General features: G+C 41.9%; 1 protein-coding gene, 2 non-coding genes and 1 pseudogene across 6 annotated transcripts in view; 2 read left to right on the top strand and 2 right to left on the bottom strand.

The window, feature by feature from the left end:
* tkv (thickveins) overlaps positions 1-26,426 on the top strand; it is a 52,385-nt gene that overhangs the window by 13,828 nt on the left and 12,131 nt on the right. The window contains exons 1-2 of one of the 4 annotated variants that reach the window (NM_175976.2): positions 13,418-13,575; positions 16,051-16,188. In NM_175976.2, coding sequence (NP_787990.1) covers positions 13,482-13,575; positions 16,051-16,188 — 232 coding nt within the window. In that variant the 5' untranslated portion in view covers positions 13,418-13,481. Of the gene's footprint in view, positions 1-13,417; positions 13,576-14,936; positions 15,339-16,050; positions 16,189-20,194; positions 21,222-26,426 lie in introns of those variants that run through there. The other 3 variants (NM_175977.2, NM_175975.2, NM_175978.2) reach the window with 3 other exon arrangements.
* On the bottom strand, positions 13,318-14,858 carry CR14033 (annotated as a pseudogene).
* tRNA:Asp-GTC-1-1 (transfer RNA:Aspartic acid-GTC 1-1) lies at positions 16,380-16,451 on the top strand. Its single transcript has one exon. It is a non-coding gene; the product is annotated as a tRNA-Asp (tRNA).
* Positions 16,720-16,791, bottom strand: tRNA:Asp-GTC-2-1 (transfer RNA:Aspartic acid-GTC 2-1). The gene has a single exon. It is a non-coding gene; the product is annotated as a tRNA-Asp (tRNA).

Genomic DNA, 26,426 nt, shown 5'->3' with positions numbered 1-26,426 from the left:
GCGAAGCCTCAACCTCAGCGATCCAAAGGCGGCGATAACAACGCCGCAGAATATTTCGCAATTCTCCACAGTTCCTCTTGACTTCCTTGACTCCATTTCGTCGATGCCGAGACCATCGCACACGTACGAGAAATTTCGCGCTTTGCTGGCTGGCATCTTTGGGATGGCCTGACTCCAGGCTGGCCAGCATCTTCCTGGGGCGGAAAGCAGAGCTGGCTTTTTGCATAAGCCAAAAGCAATTTATTTCCTTCCTCTGGTTTCCAATCTATGCGCAGAAATCTTACCCAGCTTCGCTGGACTGAATGTCTGCAATGTCTGCGCCAAACTGCAAGATGACTGACAGTGTTCATATATCTGCATATGCATTGACAGTCTTCGCGAGTCTCTTCAAAGAAGAACTGCCTCAGGAAGTATCATTCGACATTGCTAAGGGAGTCTCTAGCTTATAGAGCATCTTTTTTTATTATGAATGGTTTAGTTTGGCTTAAGTATATTATATATTTCATTCTGGCCTTAAGTAAGAGCATTAAACACATACATATATTGTTTGTCCAACTCTTACCTTATTTTCTTATGCGAATGGGGCACTTTCAGGATCAGTAGTGATGTATCTTTCCTTTTTGGACACCCTGGTCAAAGTTTCTCTGCGGGATCGCTTAATTTTTAGTGCAAAGTCGTGTCCGATTTTGCATAAAATGTTCGCCGACTCCAACTGAAATGGGAAATGGAAGTGCAAATGGAAATGGCAATGGCAATGGCTGAGCCATCGACATCGCCAATGTGTGCCTTTCTCTGTCCGTCATTTGTGGGCATTTTCAGCGGAGCTGGGTTGTGCAAGCTTCCTGCTTGAAAGAATGTTTCCGTCGAACCCTAATCACAATGTCAATATGTGCGTTGAGACATTCGATCAAACATTTGCCAGCGCTGTAAAGCGTAAACAAGTTTGAAGTTGAATTGTCTCCCACTGTCTCGAGGTCCAAAAAAACAACCTGCAGGGTTGCAGATACATCTATCTATCCAGCGACCGACCCCCTTGCCACACACTCACAACTCGGCTAAATTGAGTTGATTTTTATCGCTGTCACATTTATGACATTATCGGAATCGGTCAATATTAAAACGAACTCGCACCCTCGCCGCATGGGTGCAACACCTTCATCCACAAGGGATCGCGTCGATTGTGTTTATTATGACTATTATTATTGACAGCTATCGTAAATAAGGCTGCGATCACTGGTCGTTCTCGATGGCTGTTTAAATTGAGCCTAACCACTCGAGTGCATTCATAACCCATAAAGATTAAAGTCTCAACGATAAACGCAGCCACACTGACGAAAATGAGTTCTTTGACTCGCTTCTTCACACAAAAAACCATAATTAAATTGTTCCCTTTTAGGTTGTATTCCGGAATCAGTTATCTTAAGTATAATCTTTATTTTATACCAATATGTTGCTTAAGCAGACATTTTTCGCAGTGCAGCACACTTATTGTTATTGCACTCCTTGCGTGTAGCATAATTAAACATTTGATAGTATGAAAAAAAAAACCTTAGCTTATCACCATTTAATTTGTAAATGTCGCTGGGCAGAGGCGAAAAAAATAAGCCAACCAAAATAAAACCTAAAAATAAACTGGTTCTTAATTAAAACGACATTCGGTCGAGATCTCTGTAAATAATCGTAACGAATCAGACGACAACATAAAAACGAAAACTAAAAACGAAGAAAAAAAAATGCAGATCGGTACAGAAACAGGGAACCCAAATGGATCCACAAAAAAATATAAAAGCCCTAAACAGAAAATGCAGCGCGCAAAGGTTTCTTATAATTTAAAAACATTTTTCTGGCATTCAGCATTCAAACGAGTTGAGATTTGGAGAAGAAGTTGTCGTGGGGAAAGGGGGGGGGATTCCAACCTGGCTTTGGGCCAACATTTCTTCAATTTTAGGCCATGTTTTGGTTCTCCTGGCTCTCAGTTCGTTTTTTTTGATCCCATGTGTTTTGCCGATACTCCGCCGTTGTCGCCTCGAACTGATTTATCGAGAGCCCTGGCACTTGAGACGGTTTTTAATTATATTTCTGGTCGCTTCAAATGACAAGAACTATTAATTTGTTTCTTCTTTCGGTGTGCGGGTCGTAAAAAAGGCGTTAAAAGGCGAAGTTCGGGGCAGGAAGATGGATCGTGGTGCCATAAAAGGGAAGGATTTAATGGGAATCAATTGTGACGCTGATTGCTAGAAATTAAAGGAGATTCTACCATTTCGGTGGGAGTTCAAAAAGATTGTAAACGATATGGTAGTGCTTAGATAAGGAGGCGATAGCAAGCAGACCTCAAACTTTAAAGTTTTCGATGAGGTAATAGTTTTTAAAGTGCGCTTTGTTAAGTATTTTAAAGCCGTTTTTATTCCTCTAACGTGATGTCGGCCTTCTTTGTACTCTAAATCTTTATAATCTAATTGTCTTATATACTCTAAAACATCTCGAAATAATTGCTGCCCTTATCTTTTATCAAACGTTATTTTAAAAATTGCATTAAACACGTTCGCAGTAAATATCCATGATTTCATTGCTATAATAAAAACACACGGCAAATATCGCAAATTACTCATACATATTATCAGGCTTACTAAGTTCCCCCAGTGAAGTTCGCAAACCTTGTTCGCTCTGCTCATAATGCTAATTGAATAACCTTAATGTGGGACTGTTTCGTGTAATTTGGGGTAATTGTTGGGCCTTACTTACTGTTATATGGCAGGCTAATTGATTCGCCAGCATCCGCAGCTGTTGCTGCCGATTTCCCTCCAGAGATTCAGGTTCGCGGATCCATTAAGTCCTCGCATCCAAAACGATCCCAGGGCTCTCATTCTCTGTGTGTGTGTGTGTGTGTGTGTGCGTGCCAAGGCGAAACAGTAGCCAACTGGCATGGAGTCAAGCCGCCACATAATCTGTCAAAAGAAAAAGTTCATAATAAATCAAATGTCACGTAAACAATATTATTAAAATGATGCAGTCAGCGACACGGCACTGGACCCAGTCCGACCCCGAACCCAAAACCCAAAACCCGAATCCGACCCAGACAACACTCATTAAATGGGTGAGCCTGCGGCGGGTAGAAGGGATTTTGTCAGGGGCTGGCATGCAAAGTGGGTTGCAGCAGATTCTATACACTGCGAGAAATCTACAACAAGGAAGTGGAGCAGAAAAGCACTATGAGGGTAGTAAAGTCTGTAACATTTTTATTTATCTAACATTTTCATTTTAGCTTATAAGCATACTGATAGTTTATGAACATTTGATAATATCAGTAAATAAATAACGCTTTTTTGGGAAGTGAATAGGTGGTTGCAACTGCTCGTTGCTTATCTGCAACTGCTGTTGCTGCTGCTGCTGTGGTAAGCATAACGAGTTGGGGCATTTAAGCCCCGAGCCACACAAAAGTTACAAACTGCCATTCAGGTAGACGGCGGCCAATCGAGATGGAGCTTGGGGATGCGGATGAGGAGGTGGCCGGCAGGTCGGGATTCTCGTCGGGTTTTTGTGCAGCTTCTGCGCGCATTTATGAGGATCCACGGGTCCCGCGTGTTTTTTGTCAACGTCGCAGGGCCGTCGAGGGACCTAAAAAGGAAGAATGGCCATGCGAAAGACCAGAGAGCGAACGGACCACAGCTTTGTGTCAAAAAGGCTGGGCCCGTCCTCGATATTCCCGTCTGAGTTGCAGGTACGCGTTAATCACACTTTGCGCTCGCCGTTTTCGGATTCTTGTGGCTGAAAAATACATTTAAAATTCCAGCCACGTCTGCCGGCCAGGCGAATTGCCTTGGCATTAAATTAAAGGCTTTGGGGCTGCACTCGGGACGGGTTCAAACGACGAGTAGCTGGAGTGGCAGGACCATCAGCTTTTGGCAGCCTTTGGGGAATATGACCAGGCTGGAAATTTCACACCTTCGCGTACAGTTGCAGGATCACAAAAAAGACGTCAGTGTAGGCGTGAACCTTTTAGGAACTCGAATGGGCTACCTTCCAGCAATCAGTAAAACGTAACGCATACCCTTTGCTTTTTATGTAATTTGGTACGTAATAAGTCGGTTACTTGCCTGCCTGATCTGATGATGGGTCATCGAACCCCACAGCTGCATTGCCCATATCCAGACGGCAGCCCACTCTAATCGATAATTTATTGCTGGACGGGGAACAATGCGAACCAGGCATCGGCAATGGCATCGGTCGAGCTTGACCAGCTCCAGCTCCAGCTCCAGCAGAAAGCCAAGAGAAAGCTAGACCAAAAACCTAAGACCGCTGCAAAATGCGAACTTTTGGTTCCTCGATTCTTCTGGCCAAGATCCACATCTGCCACAGAAAGAGAAACGAAAACACGAAGCTGCTCTATGGCTCAGACTAATCTGCTGTGGCACATCGCGATGTGCCAGGACCGGCTTTGGCCTCCATCTTCCTTCCTTCCCATACCATCCCGTCCCATACTATCCCATCCGATCCAATCCCGTCCTGCACTTCCTCGTCTCGTTGAATTTATGTTTAAGCATTTCTTGGCATTGCCGGCCACGTACTGTTCTTGATATGAGATCTTTTTTCAAGGGATTCGTCGATGGTTGCGTGACACGAATTTCAAGGAACTTTAATCCCTAGATATGCAGGTCGTTATCCTTTTTACTTTACTAATTGAAAACTATTTAAAAGACTTCATTATTTTTGCAACTTGTAACCTATCCCATAGAAGAGAATAGTTCATATGCAGCTTTATACATTTGTTTTATTATTTTCAAGAAGCTTTTACCACCTTTTTTATGCCCTGTTTACCATCTCTAGACCCCGTTTATGTTTGGCTCCTGCAGCTCGTTCGCAGCTTGGCCATAATATTTATGCCGTTTTTGTGTGCCCTTTTGCCGCTGCCACAGACGGCGCGTTCCCCCCTGCGATCCTTTCGATCCTCCTGCCTGCGGATCCCCATTTCCATCTGCAGCTCGTCCATGGAACGGCTTTGTGCCTTCAGCTTGGCTGGTGTGAAATAATGATGCCGTTGCGCAGATAAGGTGCCTTCTAAAAGTGGAGTTTCGTGCCTGCCCCATTGTGATTGGGGGATTGTGTGTAGAACGGGCCTTATAGAGAGTGAGAGAGAGCAGGAACGGATGGGCTGGCAGTGGTGGTGGATGCAGACGGAGACGGAGTTGGAGATGGAGACCCGCTGCAAAAATAACATAAATGGCTCGACGGCGCACTGAAATGGTAAATCTCGAGCTGTGCATCTTGGGATGCAATTTCAAATGGGTTTCGTTTGGGCCCCACTTTTTCGTTTCCCTCGATTCGTTCACTGGTCTCCACGACCAGTGTCCAGTGTCCAGTGTCCGCCGTCCACTGTCCGTTGCAATTGCAAATTTCTTTTAATAAGCCTTTTGACGCCTCGCTGCCAATGCCAATTGTAAATTGCACGGAACATGCCCGCGGGAATCAGAAGGAAGGAAACCGAAGGAAGTGGAGGGGCACAAATTATATATACTTAGTGCCGCGTCCTTTCCGGTCCGATTGAAATAGCAGACCCAATGACGCAAACGGAGACGGGCATAATGAGGATAAGGATGCACCAGGCGCGAATGCAGCCCAACTGTCGGGGTCACTGGAGGTGCAGATGAGGGCTTCCCTTCCATGCGCTTAATAGATCTGGCTTACAGTGTATATCAGATGATTATGGTTCAAATTGAAATTATTATGCTGGTAAAAAGCACTAATTATGTAGCCCAAGAAGTAATATAATAATAAGCTTTTAAAACACGAAATTGAACCTAAAATTGTAATTCGTATTTTTGTGTCTTCCTTTTAATATAAATGATACCTTTAGAATTATATTTTTGTATAAACTGTTTTCTTACTTATTCGAATCGCACTGTACATCGGTTAAGTCAAGGCAACTTACGAAAAGGGAAGAGGTCGCCTGTGGTATTCATTTCTCATTTCTTTCTTAGCCCGATGCTCGATCATTTATCTTGTCAAAGCTAATTTAAAGTTAGTGCTTCCTTCGACTCGTTTTCCCTGCTTAACCGTCCCTCTTATTTTTTTTTTTTTTTACTTATTCACGCTGTCTTATTTCGCACGTAAAGTGTTAAAGAGCAACAACAATGGGCACTGCAAGAAAACTAAATAAAAAAAAAACACTCACTCTAAAGAATAACAATTTATTTCTTCCTGTACCTGAACTCGGAAAGCACAAGAAATATTAAGCAACAAACGAAAAATATTCCTCATTTTTGTGCAACGTCACGTAGGCTTTTTGTTGCCAAAGTTGCGTTTGCTGTTTTTTGTAATGATTGCTGTTTTGGCAGTATATTTACACCAACGTTCTCAGTGGGTTAATAGCCAGAGAGGAAGTGCTAGAGGGTTAATTAGTTTGCTGGCTTGTAAATTATCGCAAAAGTAATAAAAATCGTTACTTAAAAATAATTATTAATTACTTTTTGGGCAAATCACCATAAAATTGATATTCACACGCCTTCGGTTAGTAAATAAATGATTTGGAATTACCCATATATATTTTAACAATAAAATTAGCGTATTTTTTTCGCAATCTGTTATGCAGATTATGTTAATTTTTAGTCATATCCATGCAGATTAGTTTCAACACCACTTTGACATTTGGCTTTTAATTATAATCAACGATGATTAAAGCGAGTTAGGAAATAAAATAAAATAAGGCTTTAGATTTTTTTTTTTTAACTTTAATCTTATGCGTTGGTATGCATTTACCTCACTCCCAACTCAATGTCACTCGCAGTTGAAGTTTTGGCATTGGAAATTGAAAATTGGCATTGCTTACTTATTCATGCGTCAAAGTTGCGTCTCTGGGGTCTGAGATTCTTTGCTTTATGCGACCATTGTATGCCTGGTCTGGCCAAGATCAGAGGAACCCAGCGAAGACCGGACCAGACAACGGGGTAATGAGCTGCGGCTGCGTCTCCGTCTGCCGGCTGCTGCATGTTGCATGTGTCTAGCCATGCGACATGCCACTCATCAATTAGACTTTTCCTCAAAAAATCCGCCCGAAAAACACCCAACTAGTTGGCCCAACTTGCTCTTGGCCTGTCCTCAAGTCTCAAGACCATTGTGATTGTGATTTTCATTCTTTTGTAGTATTTCTTTTTTATTTTGTTGTTTTGTATTTTCGGGGCACCGAGAACATGATGTTCAACACCACAATTTGTGTTGTACTTCGTGTACTCGACATGGGCCAATGGAGTGGGTACGGATTTGGTGAGACGAAGGTGGAGCATCTGGGCGGAGGACATCGCGTCTTTTGCATTGCAAAGTACAAATGGGGAACGACGTTGCAGACTACTGCTGCTGCTGTGCAACGACCCTGAGGAGCCGCCTCCGAATCCAAATGGAGTTCGAATCGCAACAGCAGCAGCCTCACATTGTTCAACTTCTGACTGGACCTGGGTTCCTTCTCTGGCAATCAATTGTTGCATCTTGCTCTCGCTTTGCGTCTGTGGATGTGGCAACGAAGCAGACAAACGGCGTCGTCGCCTCGTTTGCCACACTGCCAAAAACGATGCAACTAAGTTTGTGCTCTTTTTGAAAACACAACCATTTGTTGACTACAATAGCTACAATTTCTGCCAGTGCATCCTGACCAGGTTGTGTCTCCTTGGTTTCCCAACGGCCTGGGTAGGTGATATTGCCTTATCTGATGTGTCATTTCACTGTGTGCTCTTGCTGCTTCTGTGACTCTTTGCACGCGCATTGCGAGCCTTAATTTTTGGTCAACAGTTTTTTGCTTGTTAGCCAAGTTATGCGGAGACCGCAACTCTTGGCAACAAAGGAGAGAAAGGGTGAGGAGAAGCCAAGAAGTTGGGAAAAGGCCAAAAAGAACGAAAAACCGTTTACCACATTGCCCAAATAATTGTCGTGTTGCGGGCTCGTCTTTGGCCATTCACGTTGCCAATTATGAGGCACGCTCCACGCGCTTTTGCTGCCCGTTTTTGTTGGCCACATCTAAGCGTTGTGCGGCACGCCCACATTGTGGCAACGACTCCCACAACCAGTCGCACTCCCACCACTTTGTGGCACCTTTCCACCTCATAGCTGGCCTCCGTGGCCCCGCTGCCATAACCATGTTTTCCTCGGAAAACCCTGCTCGTTTATCAGGCGGCAGGCATCGGGCAAAAGAGCTCAGGCCGCAAAACCGAACCCAATCCTTGTTCCCAACCCAAAGTCAGTCGAAATGGCAAAATATCTTTTGGCTTTTGCAGCTCAACTACATTCGTGTTTATCAAAATGAAATGTAATGAAGATCTGCATAATATTTCCTGTTTGGCGCAAAAATGGTGGCAAAGTCCAGGCATCGAATGGTACAGTTGGAAACTTCTAAGTTCTAATTTAACTTGAATATGATCATTCTATATAACTGGCAACATGTTGCAGGCACCCATTATTATTTGTATCTAAACAATGGCAATGACCAGCAGTTTTCCGGTTTCCGCATCGAATGCAAATTAGTCAGAGCCAGATACATTTCTACGGTTCCTTCAATAGCAACGTGTGGCAGTCATAAAACATTTTGACCACAACGAGGCGAGTTCAAACTTCAAAAATTCGTTGTGGTTGTGGTTCCGAACAATAGTAAGCCAACCAAAGAAAAAAAAAAAAAAAACAGGCACTTTGTTGTCTAATCAAACGAAATCGAATCGAATCGAGAGTCAGCGATCGATCTTGTTCTACTTTTTGGCTCCAACCTTTTGTGCTTTTTTATTTCCCCTGATTTCTATGGGGTTTTTTCGGTGATTCCAGCGCATTCCTCGAGGCCATTGGCTGCGATGGTAAAAGTCATGCCCATTGTTCTGTTTCTGGCCAACAATTAACATTTCCAGATCGCAGATCGAGTGGGAGGCGAGTTGAGTAGATACTCATTTTATTATTGATTTAGCTTTGCTATTAACAAATTTGTGGGCTAATTAAGAAGATGTCATTCCATTGAATTAGCATTCGATGCGGATTTTAAGCATTAGCGTAGGAGTCTAGTGTGGAATAACATTCACACAACATTTGTTCACAAATTATTTATTGTCCGGCCTTTAAACGATAATTATTCTTGTGCCTTTCGTGCTCGTACAGCTTCTGGGTTATTTATGTATATATTTTTGGAAGTTGACAACAACGAATTTAACCAGTGTTTGCTACTCTAAATGCTTGTTTTTTAATCTTCAATGAGTAGTTGTATTTTATTTATGTGATGTATGCAATATTAAAGCCATAAATAAAGGAGGCAACTTAAATAAAATTTAAATAGAAAACTTAAACGACTGAGGTATATTAACCTTACAATTCTGATACATGTAATTCCCTGCTAATGATTTCGTAAGACTTGGGATTTTTCACATGTTGATTATCTTTAAACTAGGAATGTGTGAAGATCTTAAAAAAGCTCTCGTGCAGCTGTCGGCGAATGTTCTTTTCAGCTTTTCTTTCTTTCTTTCTTTTTTTTGGCCCTTGACTGGCAGACGTTCTTTGAAAGTGATACCACATACACACCGGCAGGTACACACAGATACAAACGCATACCAACTTACTTTTTTGTGGGGACGCGTCAAACACTTGAATGTGTCAGCCTTTAACACTTTTACAATTTGATTTGCGTTGTCTGTTTCCAAATGCGGCTGTCGTCTCGTCCTCAACCGCCAACCTCTCTACCACTCATTTTGGACATTCATTTCGAAGGTTCCCCAAATACGAACAGCATAAATATGTATATGTAGATACTCGACGAAATTGAAGAATACTAAAAAAGCATAAACTGCCCGACCCCTTACAGAGTTCTCTGCTTTTATTTCGATGCTTGTTGGGCTACCCGAAGTGCTCACTTCATATATGACGACCCTTTTCAGAGATCCGTGGTCGCTTCGAGATTGAGATCGTCGCTGTCTTTCCTTATCACTGGGCATCCGCATCTCTATCTGTATTTGTATCTGTATCTGTATCTGCAATGTGTTTTGTGTTCCTGTTTTCGATGGGGGTGAGAGCGTGACCAACATTTCAGTTTAGGTGGTGCTTTCAAGAACATTTTTTCTGATCAAGATCGTTTGCTCTATATAATATGTTAAACTTGGCTCTTTCATGGTTCTTTCTATATAAAAATAATTTTTTAAATATTTTTAGAAATTCCCCATTTGCCGTCCCTTAATCAGAAATCTTTCCCATCTCTGGCTGAATTCCTAAGCGCACATACCTTCGGTTTTTGGGCTCCTGGTTCTGCGGTTTTCTTGCTCGCTGCTGAAATTGTAGACAATACATTTATCCGAAATGCGCCTCTTCACACTTTGGCATTTATCAGTCCATCCCGTCGGCCCGTATTGGATTACATGCCAACGTGGCTGCTGACATATCATCATCAAGTGAGCGGCCGAGTGAGCATCCATCCAATCCGTCCCGTTCTCATCCACATGAGAATCCCCATAACCATCCCCATTCCGTTTTAAAGTCATCCAATGAAATTGTCGTCTCAGCGCGGCTGCATCAATTTCAGCGCTTTCGGGGTGACATTATTCAATTTAAGTGCTTTCTATAGAATCATCTCATAATGAGCATCATGATCATGAGGTTGTGCCACCGCCAAACAGGAAATCTTCAATTGCGAGTGGAGAATTCTTTTTTCGCTAGCCTACGAATCGTTCGCCGTCTCTAGGTCTTTGAAATCGAGAATTGCGCAAAACTCGGCGATCGTCATAGGCTGCAAAAAAAATTATATATATATTTATGTGGGACCACCCAAAATGCTGTCATTCGGAAAAGCTGAACACATAAAGAGCTAGAAATTATGCGGCCGCCTTTTTCAATTACAAATCAAACGTCAGTCAAATGTTGAAGACCGTGCTGCGTTTTCGGTCTGGGCCAGTAGGAAAAATATTTGGAAAATTCATGCGTGCACATTTGATTATATAAATAATCATCATAAATGCATGACTGCATCTTGGAATTCTGGGCGGGATTTCTGTTGCCCTGTGTGGCCGTCGAGTTGCACATTTGGCTAAAATAGCAAATAAACATCGCGGCATGAAGCCATAAATAATAACAAAAGAGGCCAGTTAACTGCAGCGTCGATACTCGAAAGCTATGATAAATGATAATTTTTGATCAAGCAAATGCTTTTGGTGAACGGAGCTTCCTTATTATAAAATCAATTGAAATATGTTGTAATATATGCAGTGCTGGTTTGGTTTAGCTTAAATAATTTAATCATTTCCTTAATGTAGGTAATTGGTAATTAGAATCCGTCAACCAATCACTTGGCAGCTTCATTAGCGCAGATCCTAGAGACTTTAAATGAATTAAGTTATTTTGGAAAAGTAAACTTTTCGAAATGTTTTTCGTAGAGATGGAGACGATGTTGTTGCAGACAACTTGATGTGATTCCAGCAATTTGTGGCTATTCTTTGCCAGCGAGATCATTATGCTGCATTTATGCCCAAATTGAAGTGAAGATCTCCACTTTCAGCCAACACCTGGGGTCCACAAGAACCGGGTCCATTGACAGTGCTATTATACCATGAGTTTTCATTTCTCATCTGGGATCGGATCGGATCGGTTCTGGTCTTGCCTGATCTGATATGGGCCCAAAGAAAATTAAAGCTGCATTGTGTGATGCGCGTTTGAGGAGCAAAGCAAAACGAAGCGATATGATTAAGCAGAAAATGATGCACTGCGAGAAATTATTATGGAATTGTATAAGTGGTAGGGAAGTTCCATCATATAAAACAAGTGCATATGGCACGTTAAATGCAAGTCGAAAATTGATTTTTTAAAGTGTGTATGAAATGAGGCCCAGCTGCAATCAGCGGGCCAACTTGTTGTAAACAAATTGAAGTGGCACTCAGTGATCCCCTGCTCCGCCGCTCTTCTTCTTGTGTTGGCCATTACCAATTGCACTCGGGTTCAACCCTTACCCTCGACCATTCCCCATACCCAATTCCCTGGGGATCGAATTGGATGGGATTGTATGGACGGAGTGGTATAGGATGGTATGGCATGGGGACGTGCCTTCATTAGGCCATGCAGAGCGCGTAGGCAGAATGTGTAAACACACATCGATTTCCATTCCGAATGCGTCTCGTGTGCTATGCGTAATTTTAATTGATTTCATTTACGCATTTTTGACTAATGTTCACACGCCGATGCATCGGACTGGCGGGGGGTGCAGCTCATTTAGCATGGACTCGGCGCGTTGATGGACAGAATCCAACTCCAAATGGCTGCATCGGGGAATTTATTTTTGGCCCTATCGTCCCACTCTCGCATCCGCCGTTCGCCTGGTTTTCCCCACCCAGAAAAAAAAAAACCCAAAATCTGTAACATAAATTTCACTTTGATCTATTTTTGAGTGGCCAATGCAAGTTTGCTAAATTCTGTTCAGCAGAAGGAATATTTAAAATTTTTAATTGCTACTAGAGTGCGCGCACTCAGCGGCGACGACCCAGTTTCAAAACATCTTTGCTGGCCAGAATCTCGACTGGGTTAGGGGATTTCTAATGGTGGTGAAAAGGAGGGAGCACTAATCTCTAGATAGCATTTTTATGTTACGAAATATACAGTTTTACTCTAATTAATGTGTGTGACACATACTATTTTTAGCCATCTTCATGCATAAGCATCTTATAAAACAGCAAAAACATGGTATTACATGTAGGAAATGTGATTCACTTTCGCTAAACACAACTTTAAACGCACCCCCACTTTGCTAATTGCCCATTTTGGCTATCGTAACTCCTATTTTACTTCACTTTTGATTGCCTTGGGGTTTTCTTCCCCATTCTGCCATCAATCTCCAAGTTGACATCCCAACCACGAGCGATTTGGAAAGAAACGTGTGACTTACCGAACGATAAACTGAAAGTAAACCTCCAAGTTGCCTGGGCCATCAATCAATCAGTCACTTAATATGAATATGAAAATATGAACCCGAACCCACAACAAATGCAATGTGGGTTTATCTGGCGTACATTCGCCATTCATTATTCATTGTGTGTTTTTCCTCTCGCCAGCCAAGTTTTCTTATCTCAGGCAACAATGTTGGCCGCGTTTTTCTTTGGGCCACTGTAAGTGCAACTTGAAAGGCGATTTTTAGGCCATTTTTGCAGTAAATGTAGCAGTACTTGAAGCATTTTGTAGTTGGACAAGGTTCAATGAGCAGGCAAACCGCTGAAAAGCCCAGTTACCCAGACCACACCCAATTGATTTTCACTCACTGACCATCTGAGAGATGCGTTTATGACACCAATCGACTTGAAATTTAAACAAGCAATATTTTAGATACATAAGCATGCCTTGACTTTACAATCAGTTGTTTTATATATTTTGCTTGTAACACACTTTTGATAACATGAAGAAAATTTACTGTGTGAAAAATTGTGAAAAACTTATTTAATGTATGGTTCGTATAAGGTGCCGTCCTAGTGCTTCTTGCGACCCTGGCAGAGAGATTGATGCGCCTTCAGCTGGTGGCCCTTGAACTCCAGGCCACATCTGGGACAGCCGACGGTCTGTTTGAAGAGATTGCACTAGAGGCGCTGACGCGGAGTAAGTTCGTCCTCGCTGGACAGCAGAGTAGTCGAGTTGCTGTTCAGCTCTGTGTAACCGGAGCTGCGAAGAATTCGCTTTGATGAATTTGATTTCGATTTGGTGCAGCGTGATGTGGAAGATCCCGAGGAGGAGAAACGGGTGTCCAAGTCCTTTGAAGTAAACGATGGCGGTTCCAAGCACACCATAATGGTACCGCGCTTCATTTTCTCAAAGCAAATGGGACAAGATACGATGTCGTTGTTGAGCAAGTGGGCTGCACGGTGTTCTTACGCTGCAAGTCTTTCATCAGGATGTCTTCTCCAAAAACATCGTCAATAATGGATTGATCAGCTAGTTCCGTGGCGGCTGTTAAACTGTCATTTGCCGGCCGCCTCATAATCGATTGAAAGGGTATTGACCTCGCACAAGGTCAATTCATCCTCCATTATCTAGCGCTTGATGTTCTGCGTGCGCTCCTGACTGCTCATGGTGTTCCTGCAAGCTGGCATCTTTAGCTCATCCTTTGACTGCGCTGCTTCTGTTCATCAATTTTCTTCATTTTATGTTATTAAAAAATATGTTACTATATGGAAGTGTTTGAATTTACATTAGAATAGCCTACTATGTTTTCGACCTAGTGTCATAGAGGCCTAACATTTTTGCCATTTGGCTGGGAGCCATTCAATTCGTTTGCCATGCAGTCGGCATTTGCTTTTATTTCTACGTAATTGCGAATCTTTTGAAGCGATGCGAACTATATCATCGCAGTACATTTTCCTACCCGTATGCATATTGATTGATAGCCAATTTGCACGTGCTCCACTTTGTGCCTGGGTTTTGCTTATTGTCGCCATGTTCTGCCCATACGAAATCAGTTCCCCTGGTCGCAGTTCTTTGGCTGCACCCACATGGATTGTCACGTTTGTGTTTTGTTTTGCTTTTGAGTTCTTGGAAATGTGTCGAACACAAGAGCCGCGAGTTTTCCACCCAGCAATTTGCAATCTTTGATAGATGGCTTATGTAACTGCCAGAGAGTGTAAGGCACAACACAACACAACACCAAAGTGGCGAAAATATTAGACGCGTCGGGGGAATTACGTCGTTTGGTCTGCGGGTTTCGAGTCGACAAGTGCAAGGCACTCAATCAATTAGCGATAGTCGATAGCCATAGACATGGGCTTTATCAATGCTTCGGTTAACTTCGTGGTTGCACTGGAAAATATTCGAAACTAAGAGGAGTTAGAAAGTCAAATTTTAGCAAGGCACTTTCAGCTAACAAATATTATATTGCTTCTTAAGTGTTGCAAAACTAAAAAATATCGCAAACCCCCTATCGATATCATTGAACTTTTTTTTTATTAATAATGTTTTTATTACTGTGTATAGCGGTTTCCCATAATTTACACCACTCATGTTACGCTAAAGTTTTATTGAGTTCCATTAATTTACGACTTTCTATGGTCGTAATTAAGATTATCCTTTGCTCGCGCTCCGCAATTGCCGCCGATTTTCCATGAATGGCAGCTTTTTATCGGACCTGCACTCGCATAATTCATTTTATCATTTTGACAGATTCGGAATGGAATAGCGACTTTCCTCGCCCACCCAACACGCGTACGAGATTTCAATTGCCCGTCGAGTGGCACACATATATTATACCAGCTCTCGAAATGAGACGCATCATAAATAATAACTAATGTTTTGATAAGACCCCAATGAGCGCCAACCACTTTTTCTGTTTATCAAATTACGTATGAAGTTTGCTCATTAATTTTGGCAAAGTGAGTGTAGGGGAAACATGGGTAGTGTAGCACACAGAAACCCCTGCAGGAGGCCTAACCCCTTTCGCTGAGATTGGGTCTGAGTCGCTTCCGCTGATTTGCACTGAAAGTTGCACAGTGGGGTTTTTGCACCTCGGTTTTGTATCTCGAGAAAGGGGGATTTCTTGGTCTTCAAGTCGCGCTCATTGCGTGGGCTTTGAGCCGTCGAGGAACGTCATCCTCCAAGTCTGTGGCGTGCAGACGACAGAACTAGACGTAATCTCGGCGAGCTGTCAAACAGTATCTTAAAGATGCCTCTCCGACTACTTGGCTGGCAACTGGTTCTGAACGCAGCCGTCTGCGGAGAGGCACTAAATTCTGCGGCCTTTTGACCAAGTTTATGACACACGTTTAGCTGTCTAGTTGGCCCACGCTCATCCGCTTTCAGCAGGAAGAGAGTTGAAGTTGCCCATTCTCCGTTGGTGCGACTCCCCTTTTCCTCTCCATCGCCCCTATGTGTTTCTATTTTCAATTAAGATCTCGTATTTCAGGCGCCCGACAAACGGGCAATTGTTGTTGTTAAATTATTAATTGACATTTGCCTGGCGCCACAGAAGAGCAACTCAAGTGCCAAGACTCCCACCCGCTCTCCCTTTTTTTGTTTACAAATTAGTTACACAGTTTTTCAATTTACTTATATTTCGTATTGCCCGTTTTTCTGTTTGCCCCGTAGGTGAATTCAGTGCGAATGTTCAGCCAGACGTCGAAGCTATGGCCGCCGCCGCTTTGAGTGGCATGGAAATGGGATCTGGACCAGGATCAGAGGGATATGAGGATGCCGACAACGAGAAAAGCAAGACCGTGGAAAATGGTGAGTCTACCATCTTAATAAAATGATTTAAAAAAGCGTGTTATAAATCAGCATCGAATATTTTGCATATCTTATCTTATTTTATCTTATATATAATATTAGTTCGGATTAATATAACTTATGATCATAACACTCGGATGTATAGATCAACAGCAAGTTTATATTTTGAATTTGGCGACCTAAGTTCAACATCCTCGATAGTATAGTGGTTAGTATCCCCGCCTGTCACGCGGGAGACCGGGGTTCAATTCCCCGTCGGGGAGATGTGTAAATAATTTTTTTTTTTTGGTTCGATATTTAATTTATGTTGTTACTTTTTAATTTTCGAAATTTATATATTATTTAACAGTTAAATTTAATAATTGCCTGGGTACGGAAGAATTTAGTTTGTTAAACAAAACAATACATCTGTTTCAACATATGAAAGAAGTGCTACATAAAAGCTAACAAAAATAAAAGCTTCAAAAATGTATAAAATTATTGTTATTGTTATTAACTGGAAAAATATATTGTGAAAAAATGCTCTCGCATCTCCCCGACGGGGAATTGAACACCGGTCTCCCGCGTGACAGGCGGGGATACTAACCACTATACTATCGAGGACGGTGAACGACACTCGCCAAATGTGGCATACGATTCTCGTTAGACTTCGGTTGGATTCCATCAGTGGAAGACCTTCCCTCCTTTGGCATTAAGTTCAGTTTGGAAATTTATTAATAGAGGCGATCGGCTGGAGTCACCCTCGAAAGGTGTTAATGGGGGGAATACTTAATGCTCTTACAAATTATGTTTGACGCGCCTGAACTCGCAATGTGGCAGAGGAGTATCTGTGTGCTTCATAACCTCGTGATTGTGTGGGTAGATTTATGCCCAGCACTGCGTGTAATTATAATTTATCGTTGTTGAAATTGCATAAAACTTTAACACCTCACCTTGGGACCGTGAAGTGCAGCAGAACGAAAAGGAGCCTGAGATAGAATCGAATATGAGTTGGTGCCTGGTTAATTGCACTTCAGTTTTTGACGAAGAGGAGATTTAGTGGTGTTAATGAAGAGGTGGCAGGGTGATCTGTTTTTCGGTTTTTCATGTGTGTATCTATCAGATTTTAATTCATTGCAAAAGTGTGCAAGAACGAAACGAATTCCGAGCATTTTTCCACATGTTGCTGACAACATGAAATGTCTTTGGTTTATTTTTACACACACCCAACAACACGGGCACACAATAAAGTGTCGCCCACGTTGACACAAATTTCTGGTACAATACGAAAATTTCCATGCTGCAGAGATACAGATACGCAGACTGGTATCCATGAGATGCTGGACAGTGCTACCGACCAAAAGACTGACGGAGCAAAAGGAAAAAAAAGACCAAGAACAATCGGGTAGCATTGCCTGACTTTGATTTAGGGCCCAGCCACACTCCAAGTGACATCTTGGACCTTTTCCGAGACCTTCGTCTTTTGTCTGATTTCTGGTGATTTCGTTGATTGGGAGCCTGTTGCGCACATCTGTTGGCCATGTTGCAGTGACCCGGGGTTCACCTCTCTGCAGCTTTGTGTATCTAATGCTCAGTTCTAACAATATTTCCAGAGATACAGTCGGATTCGTTACAGATACAGATACATTCGGCCCGCCAGCTTGTCTGGCCTTTTCCCTGGGAGTGTCGGCCCCGTTTTGTGTTTATTGTATGGATGGAATAGTGTTCCCCTGCCCTCCAGCGTTTTTCACACGAAATACTCGAAAATCCAACATGGATTTTCTATTGTCTGGATTTCAAAGTAAATATGTATGTATGGCTAGAATCAACCTTTAGCCCCCGCATTTCCACTCGAGCGAAAGAGCAAACAATTTCGAGGGGAACAGTGCAGTGTTAATGGAACGAACAAATCGAAAGGTTTTTAGCACAGGTGCTAATTGGACAATGCAGCAAATAATCGCGTTCTCCTATTGCGAGAATTAGCACGGATCGTTCGGATATTTCGCGCTAGAGATACTTTCAGAACTCTGCCTCTAATCAATTGCGATCCACAAGTCATGCCTTCTGCACATTCCACTTAACTGCAAAACTGTCAATTTCTCAAGCGTAGCGGACCAGTGAAAAGATGATAAATTGGTTTTTTAACATGGTCTAAAAAAAACTAAGTCTAAAAAAATAATTAGATTTATAGCCGCCACAGTATATTGTATTAATGATATAAATTTGGAAAAACGATCAATGCAATTCTTCTTACCTTACACATTTCGGTTGAATCAACTTCATATTTATATTTAAAAAATCGTCAGAATAAAAATGAGAGACACATAGAACCTAAAAGAAATGATAAACACAAAACAATATTAAATTTGCTTAAAGAACCCCATCTTAAAAGAAATGATAAGATAACGTATGGTATATTAAGTTCTTTTAATTCCTCTGACGAGTTAAATATAAATGGTATGTTGCTTTCCATTACACTCAATTGACGGCATCCCCAGATCCAACTTTATTTCTTGGCTCCTCTCATCGAAAGGGGTACACGAACAGTTGCCCTCTGGCCGATTGTATCCAAGTCCCTTTGCCAGTCTTCTTCTCTGTCCCTCTTGGTTCGCTTCGCCTTCTTTTCGATTTCTCTGCCTTTGGTGCAACCTCTCAGCGTCTGGCTGTGCACCGCATGACTCCTACACTTGAGAAATCACACCTCGGAGGCACCAGCAGCAGCAGCAGCATCAGCCTCAGCAGCCACATCCACAATCCGGGCATTTAGGGAGCTGCAGCTGGAACTGGAGCTGGGGGCATAATCCAGAGATTTTGACTAGACAAAAGCAGAGCAGACCCCGAACCAGATCGAAATGAATTATGGCCGCAGGCGTGATAATAAACGAAAGATCACCACTGGAACTCAAGTGGAAATGCACGAAGAAAAATTTGGAATTATATGAAAAAAGATGCGATTTAAATTGAGAAGAATTTATACAAATATACTTTTTATATTTCTAGGTCTTAAAATTCATAGTATAGCAATAAAATGGCATTTCTTCTATATAAATATTTATTTTTAGTGATTATTGAGAACTTTGTTAAATTTTTTTTTGTGTGAAACCAAAAAGATATGGCCAAGGTGGAGGTTTAAGTTCGGGAGGCATAGATTCTGACGGTTGTTATCGCGAGCAATAGACGAAATGAGCAAGTTATGCGCGGATTACAGAGGTCGTCCGCTGGTTCAAATGCGTTTTTAATGCCAGGAGTTTACCTGAACAAACCCGAAGTGCTAAGCGCTTCTGATTTCCACAGGTAAAAGAATGGGAAGCCTCAGAGTCTAGGCCATAATTAGCAACGACTACTGTGCGCCTAATGAGACCATCCGCGGAGAGCCTGTAAAACTGATATCTTGGGGATGCGTTTGGCGGTGGCGGTGGGATACTATCTTGTGGATGCGCTCGGGAGAACAGGAGGCGGAGTTCTATTAGTTGGCAATGGTGTTGCTGCTAATCACACGTTTGTTCGCTTACAAAATCGACCAAAACTGTTATTATTCCCTGCACATAGTGTGCATGCAAAAGGGCCCTGCAATTATGCAGGCCATTCCGATTCTCCTGATACCTCCCCACCATATGTACGTACGTACGTATTCCCCATCTAGATATGTCAGTTATAATAAGCAGCTAAAGAAATACGAGCACGAACAACAACAACAACAACTACAGCACTGCGATGCTAACTCAAAGATCAAGATACACACGCACACACCTTTGTGAGAAAAAAAAACTTGAATTTCAAGTGAGAGCTGGCAAAACAAGAACAAATGCAAAGGGAGAGAGCCAAGAAGAGAGAGTATTTTTACCTCACGCGCGTTTTTAAACGCCAGCAAGTGTGTGAGTTGCGCGATTTTAAACGCCTGCCAGCATTTTCTCGCGTTTTCCGCCACGCTCTCATGTTTTTCCCGTCTACTCTCTCTCTCTTTGCGAGAGCAGCGCACTCTCTGCGCTCTCTTTTTCGGGTCTACCAGCAGCGGCGTTTCCAACTGTTGCACATTCGTCGATACGTTCTTCGCGAGTCGTGACGTATCCACCGGATTGGAAAAATAAACCATATTTTGAGATACAATCCAAAGAATCGTCGATTTTGTTTACGCGTGAAATATTTTCGAGTTTCAACCAAAAACCTGTGTGCCTAAGCTGAAATATTGTTAACTAATGAAAAACGAATAATAAAAGTGCATCAACGGCAATCTATAGTTAATGATTTAAATGGGAAATTGCACATATATTTCTATGCTTAAACAAGTGCCAGTGCGAATAAACAAAATAGTGTAAACACTGGGGAAAAACAACCAGAAACACACAGGATATGCCTTAACTGCGGATTGAGTTTCACCTGATTTGTATTGCCACCTTTCGTATATAATTATAATCAACGTGATCACGCGCTCACACCAAGCAAAAGCAAAAGCACATCGGCAGCAGAGCACCAACGCCACCACCGCCAGCAACAGCAGCAGGATCAAGTTTTTGGCGAAACCCATAATTTCGCTCATCTTCCTGCTCCTCTTCTTCTTCTTTTTCTTCGCGGGCTCCATGGTGTCGCCGGCTTGACCGCCGCCGCCTGCCTATAAACAAACCCAAGAGGAGTCCAACCCCAACTCCAGCTCCAACTTCGACTGCGACGGCGACTCCATAACAACGCGAAGACTCGACGAGATACAACGAATCCAGTTCTCCTGGTGCTTTTGTTTTGCTTTCGTTGCTGCTGGCTGCCTCGCGTTTATTGTTTTGCTGCATAGCCCGGAAAAAATAAACGTGGCAACGAGGGGATATCGAAGGGGAAACTGGCCCCAAAACACCCGGGATCCCGATACCCTCTCTATATAGAGAGGAAGGCCAACAAAAACAACCAAGAACGATCGGTTGGGGCAACAACAACTTAGTTGCATTGCAGTTGTTGCCGCCGTATAAAAATCATCAGCCTTTGGCCCACGTCGTTGCTGTTGTTGTTGTTGCTCTTGTTGTAGCCATCAGACATGGCGCCGAAATCCAGAAAGAAGAAGGCTCATGGTAAATATTAATATAACATTTCTTTGCTTTTTTTTATCTCTCGTGCACCTTGAAACCAGGGGGAAAAACAATTGTCCGGCATTCTATTGGGGGCATATTAGTTTGAAAAAACTTCAATTGCTATTTGAATGGCTTTTTCATGGTAGGAAGATTAAGGATAACCTATTCATTGCAAGCTATTAGTTTTCTTGGAAAATATTTCGAAATTATACTACAAATATCACAATGACAATCCTTCTTCTTCATGTTTTAATCTTTCCATAATTTCGATAAGATATACACAGTTTTTTAAATATTTATTGTCACATCTTGTTAGTACGACATTGATAAGTATTTCTGATAGATAAAAGCAGCAGGCTGATAAAAAGTTGGAGCTCTATTTTCTTTGTGTTAATGAAAGTATTTTTAGAAATGATAATTGTATAATCATAATAACGATTATATTATTTAAACTATTAATGCTACCAGTTTGATGTTTTTACTGTATACATTTTCAAGCTTTATTTTTGTAAAGGTGTAATACCAAATTAAGTAGCTATAAAAATAAACCATTCGAAAAGGGCTTTAAGCAGATACTATTAAATAAAAAGCAAACCAGAAATGTGTCTTATCATGATTTTTTGAGCTGTAAAAAATACCAGCTTAGTTGAAATTGAAAATAAAACGAGTGATCTTACCAGTTCTTACCCATCGAAGTAGTATTTATTTAATTATTTGCTCGTAAAAGATGAGTATTTACAATTCGATTGGTTTCCTTGTAGTGCCATTTAACCTGGGAATTGGCTATTTGAGCATTTATGGTCTTGGTTGCGATATTCTGCGAGATTTATCCGAGCTTTCACCGCGGCTCAGAGTTGTCGTTTATCGGCCAATGGATCGGCGGACATGGCCATCTAAATAGTAGTGCCATTATCATCGGCATGATCATGGTCTCATAAGTATTCAGCGCTCATATTACAAATCTGTGAGCATATCCTGTTGGTTTCCCTTCCACAACTCCCTCCTCATCCCTAACCGAATTCAATTGAAATTCGTTTTCTAATTGCGTTTTGTTGTTCAGCGACTCTGGTTCTATGCCAAGTGTGTCTGGGATCTGGGGACTCCTGACCAGCCCAAGGAGATTCCGATTCCATCGGCTTAAAATATGCGACGTTTCTCCTCCGCTTCTTTCTGGAGTTGTGCATGTTTTTCTTAATTTTTTATGACCCTGAGCAGGTAGAACGGAGTCGATCTGAAAAATGGAAAAACGAACAAATAATACGAAGAGCAACAATCCGGGCACCCCTTGCTGAAAGAGTGGATACCCAAAAACCAAAAAAAAAAAGCAGAAAAACAGAAAAAATCGAAAAAAAAGGGAGAGAAAAAGATCAGCTGTCAATTTTATGGGTGCCCCTTTCTCCAACTCCTTTTCTGGGGTGTTGTACGCACATATTTTATGCCTTTTTGTGTGCCCAACTTTGTTGTCATTTCATTTGCTTAGATTATTTTGATATGCATCTGAGCATTTGATTTGGGCTTAGACAGGCAAATGAATTTAACGACCGCGCGTGGTGGATACACATTGATATAATCCCTTTTCATCCCCTTAGAGCAACGCATTGCTTGATCTTTTAATCACTCTGATAATATTTAAATTTTGTTGACGCACGGATATCTTGGATAGCTTAGATAGTTAATAGCTTCGGATATTGCGAGACATCTAAGCCATAAATGGAAGCAATTTAAAGCACTTAAGGATTTATTAAAATATTAATAGATTAACTCACAATCTTTTATATGACTTTGTGCAAAACATGAATATCGAGATTGCTTTTAAGCAATAAGTAGTAATAACCGTGCATTGCAATCAACCTCAAGTTGGATATTTTAGTATTATTACCATGAATGTTTATTTAATTGCTAAATGCTATAAGTTTTACTTTTTGTGGCAAATCTGATATGGAGAATAGCCTTGAAATCAATATAGTTAAACCTATAATCAATAATAATTCTTTTTTTAAAACTAGAACCGCTCTTGATTACAGTACTGTAATCATATATGACTAGTAGTATTTAGCTATTTGTAAGTATAAATAATAGTTTAGTTTTTGTTGGCCTTATAAACGCCTGCCAATCGTCTGTGCATCCGTCCAGGTGCAGATCTCTCCGATTATATATTTGATTTGCTTTGTGCACCCTGGGCATTCTGTGGCCTGGGTCTCTTAATAATAAATTCGCCACGGGTGGCTCCCGTCCCCTTGGTCGTTCCTGGTCGCTCCTGGTCAGTCGGTTGCGCCCATGACAAATCGCAGCAAATGCCAAACAACAGACAACAGATAAAATCCCTCGAAAGCGCAACAAATACGAAAAACACCTTTTGATGTGGGCATTGTAGCAGCTTGAAAGACAAAGAGACCAGGGCACACCCACGACCGAAATGGGAAAATCTCGCAATCGAGTTGTTTTCCCCGAAAAATCGTTGAAGGAAAGAGTCGGCGTTTGATTGAAATAGTAAGCTCCGATGGTCAGAGACCCAGTTTTAGTTCCACTACCACTTCGATCATGCCAAGTGCAGACCTGTCATGAAACTATATGGCACGGCGCTACTATTGCGATGGGAGGCACTCTAAATATTTTTTGTGGAATCACCAACAAATTGTGGCGATAGCTGATATGGAGCGACGTATGCTGATAAGAGCGTATAAGTGTGCGTTTTTGGGGGGCAGTAAATACTAATTCCCAGGTCTACCAGGTATGTCAGGTATACCGACAGGCCGCTGCTGTGTTTATGGGAGTTTGTCGTTCCCGGGCTAATCTTATCAATTTTGTCGTTGGCCGCCTGTTCATTCGCGTAAACAAACAAAAATAGTTATAATAATAATAATAATAAGCGCAAAGTAACACAAAAACAAAATAAATAGTACAGACTTCAAGTACGTAAGCGCACGTTTCTTTTTACGACGAGCGTGTGGCTGCATTTCGAGTGCGTTTTTCTAGCGTTTTTAGTCGCCTCAGCGCATAACTAAAAGGTTTCATAGAAACAAAAGCGTAGCAACCATAAACTACCTCGCCATGTCGAACATATATATATTTTTTTTATATATTTATATGCTGCGACCAGCACTTTTCGCACATTTCCTCAGCGAAATTGTATTTATTTAAATTAAGTTTAAATGCCAACCTGTCGATTTTCCCTCGGCCGAAAAGCACACGCAAAGAAGGGGGTCATTGATTTGTCGGGCCTTCCGAGCGATGCGTTCTGAGCGATCAGCAGAAAATCACCGACTAGACATCCGTCGCGTCTTCGGACGGAAAAAAGTAAGGCGTCATACTAATATGGCCATATCTCTCGGCTACGTGGATTCGTTTTAAATCAGCGATTACTCTGGCGGCATTGACTTGAACGGCGACTCATGATCTTCAATTTGAATACAATATTCACACAATGAAAGGTTGCCCATTGCGATGCGCTTAATCAGATGAAAGATTAACGAATTATTCTCGGAATCGCAAATGGCAGGGAATTCAAATAAAACCTGATTTACTTGGCCCAGCTAAACGTTAGAGTACAATGCCATACGATATGCAGCTGTACTTTCTTTATTGAGAGAATTACATTAAAATTGCGCGGCGCGAATTCAGAGATTCGTTACGAGAAAATTGCATAAGTTAATAACACCTTGTATCTTGGTTATATGCTTTATAAATACAAATAAACAATTTACTTAAATGTTTTAGATTGAACTTGAGTTATATTGTTATTCACAGGCAGCACTTCCTCTCGAGCTGTCGCCTTGTGATTAACTACAGATTATTCCATTAATTCTTAATCAAATGGCACCATTCAATTGAGATGTGTTTGTTCAGCCTCAGCATCTTGCCTCTTTTTGCTGTTCTGCTGCAGTTCTTCGAGTGCAGCGTGCGCATATCCTGTTTTCTCGGATCAGCCGTTGCTGATGTCTGTCGCCAGCGTGTGGAGCACACATGTGTGTGCCGCTCACAGGGCGCGTGAAAATGACGATCGAGGCGAGGCGAATCCGTCCGTCCTCCGTTCGTCCGGTCCTCCATCCCATCCGACCATCCAACCATCCATCCATCCATCCGAGTTATACACTGCATTTGTGCTGTGCACCGGGAAGATGCGGATATGCTGAATGCTGAGTAGGCGGCAGCTGCTGCTGTTTGTCAAAACATTGGCATGGAATTCGCTGTGGGGCTGGGCAAGTGAAATGATATGTATCTGCCAGATACACGTACTCGCACATATGCATCCTTGGGCATATGTAAATGCAGCTTCCTGCCGGCCCAAAAACGAAACTCCATCGGGGAACAACTACCACCGCCTCAGCCACAAATTCCGCTTAATTTCGTTGACGATTAATCAAAATCAAATAAATGCAAGTAACTTGGCTCTCCTTCATCTCTCTGGCTTTCCAGCTCCTTTGCTAACTGCTGCCGGCCGTTGGCTGATGATGGATTTCGTGATAAATGAAGTGAAATTTGAGTGGATTGTATGCCGTTCTCGGGTTGATTTTCGTTTTTGTTTTTTATCCCCATACAAATGCGTTAAATGCTCGAAACGATTATCGCTGGTCTGCAAGGGGGGGCTCAGCTTTATGATGGGTTTTTTTGTGTTGTGCTCAAAATGATCATCAGAGTTGGGTTTCGTGATAATTGAAGAAAATTTGTGAGCTGAGAAAAAATTAATGATAAATAAGAGGACAAAATATAACAGTTCTGTAAAATAAATTTTTTTTTTTCTTGCAAAGAAGACTATTTTCTTGAACTCTGCTGTAAGCAGCATCTCCAGCTATAAACCGTCACCGTCATTTTTATGAGTTTGCTGTAGCTGTTTGACTTATGCAGGATTAACATCATATCTGTTCTTTCCACCAGCTCTCTTTCAAAATTTATGATCTTAGCTGCTTTGCATGGTCATTGTTCCACATTCTTTGGAGTTTTAATCTTGATAATCCTGTAAGAATTAGCAGCTCCATGCTAACTTTGTCAGCTATATAGAACTGCTGCTAATGGCCAGAAAAATGATTTTTAATACACACTCGCTTTGTTGCTGGACATATTCTAACTTTTATGGGAACCACTCACCAACTTTTGTTGTTGGTTGGTAAATGTGTCGCACAGACAGCACGGCGGCATGTTTATTAGACTGCAAACACAACAACGGCAACAACTTTTGTTAGCCGCACAATGAGAATCGCGCGAATC

The sequence above is a fragment of the Drosophila melanogaster genome, chromosome 2L (assembly GCF_000001215.4).
Source record: "Drosophila melanogaster chromosome 2L".
Taxonomy (NCBI): domain Eukaryota; kingdom Metazoa; phylum Arthropoda; class Insecta; order Diptera; family Drosophilidae; genus Drosophila; species Drosophila melanogaster.
The sequence above is the reverse complement of the archived record's forward strand: the minus strand, read 5'-3'. Positions and strand labels throughout refer to the sequence as shown.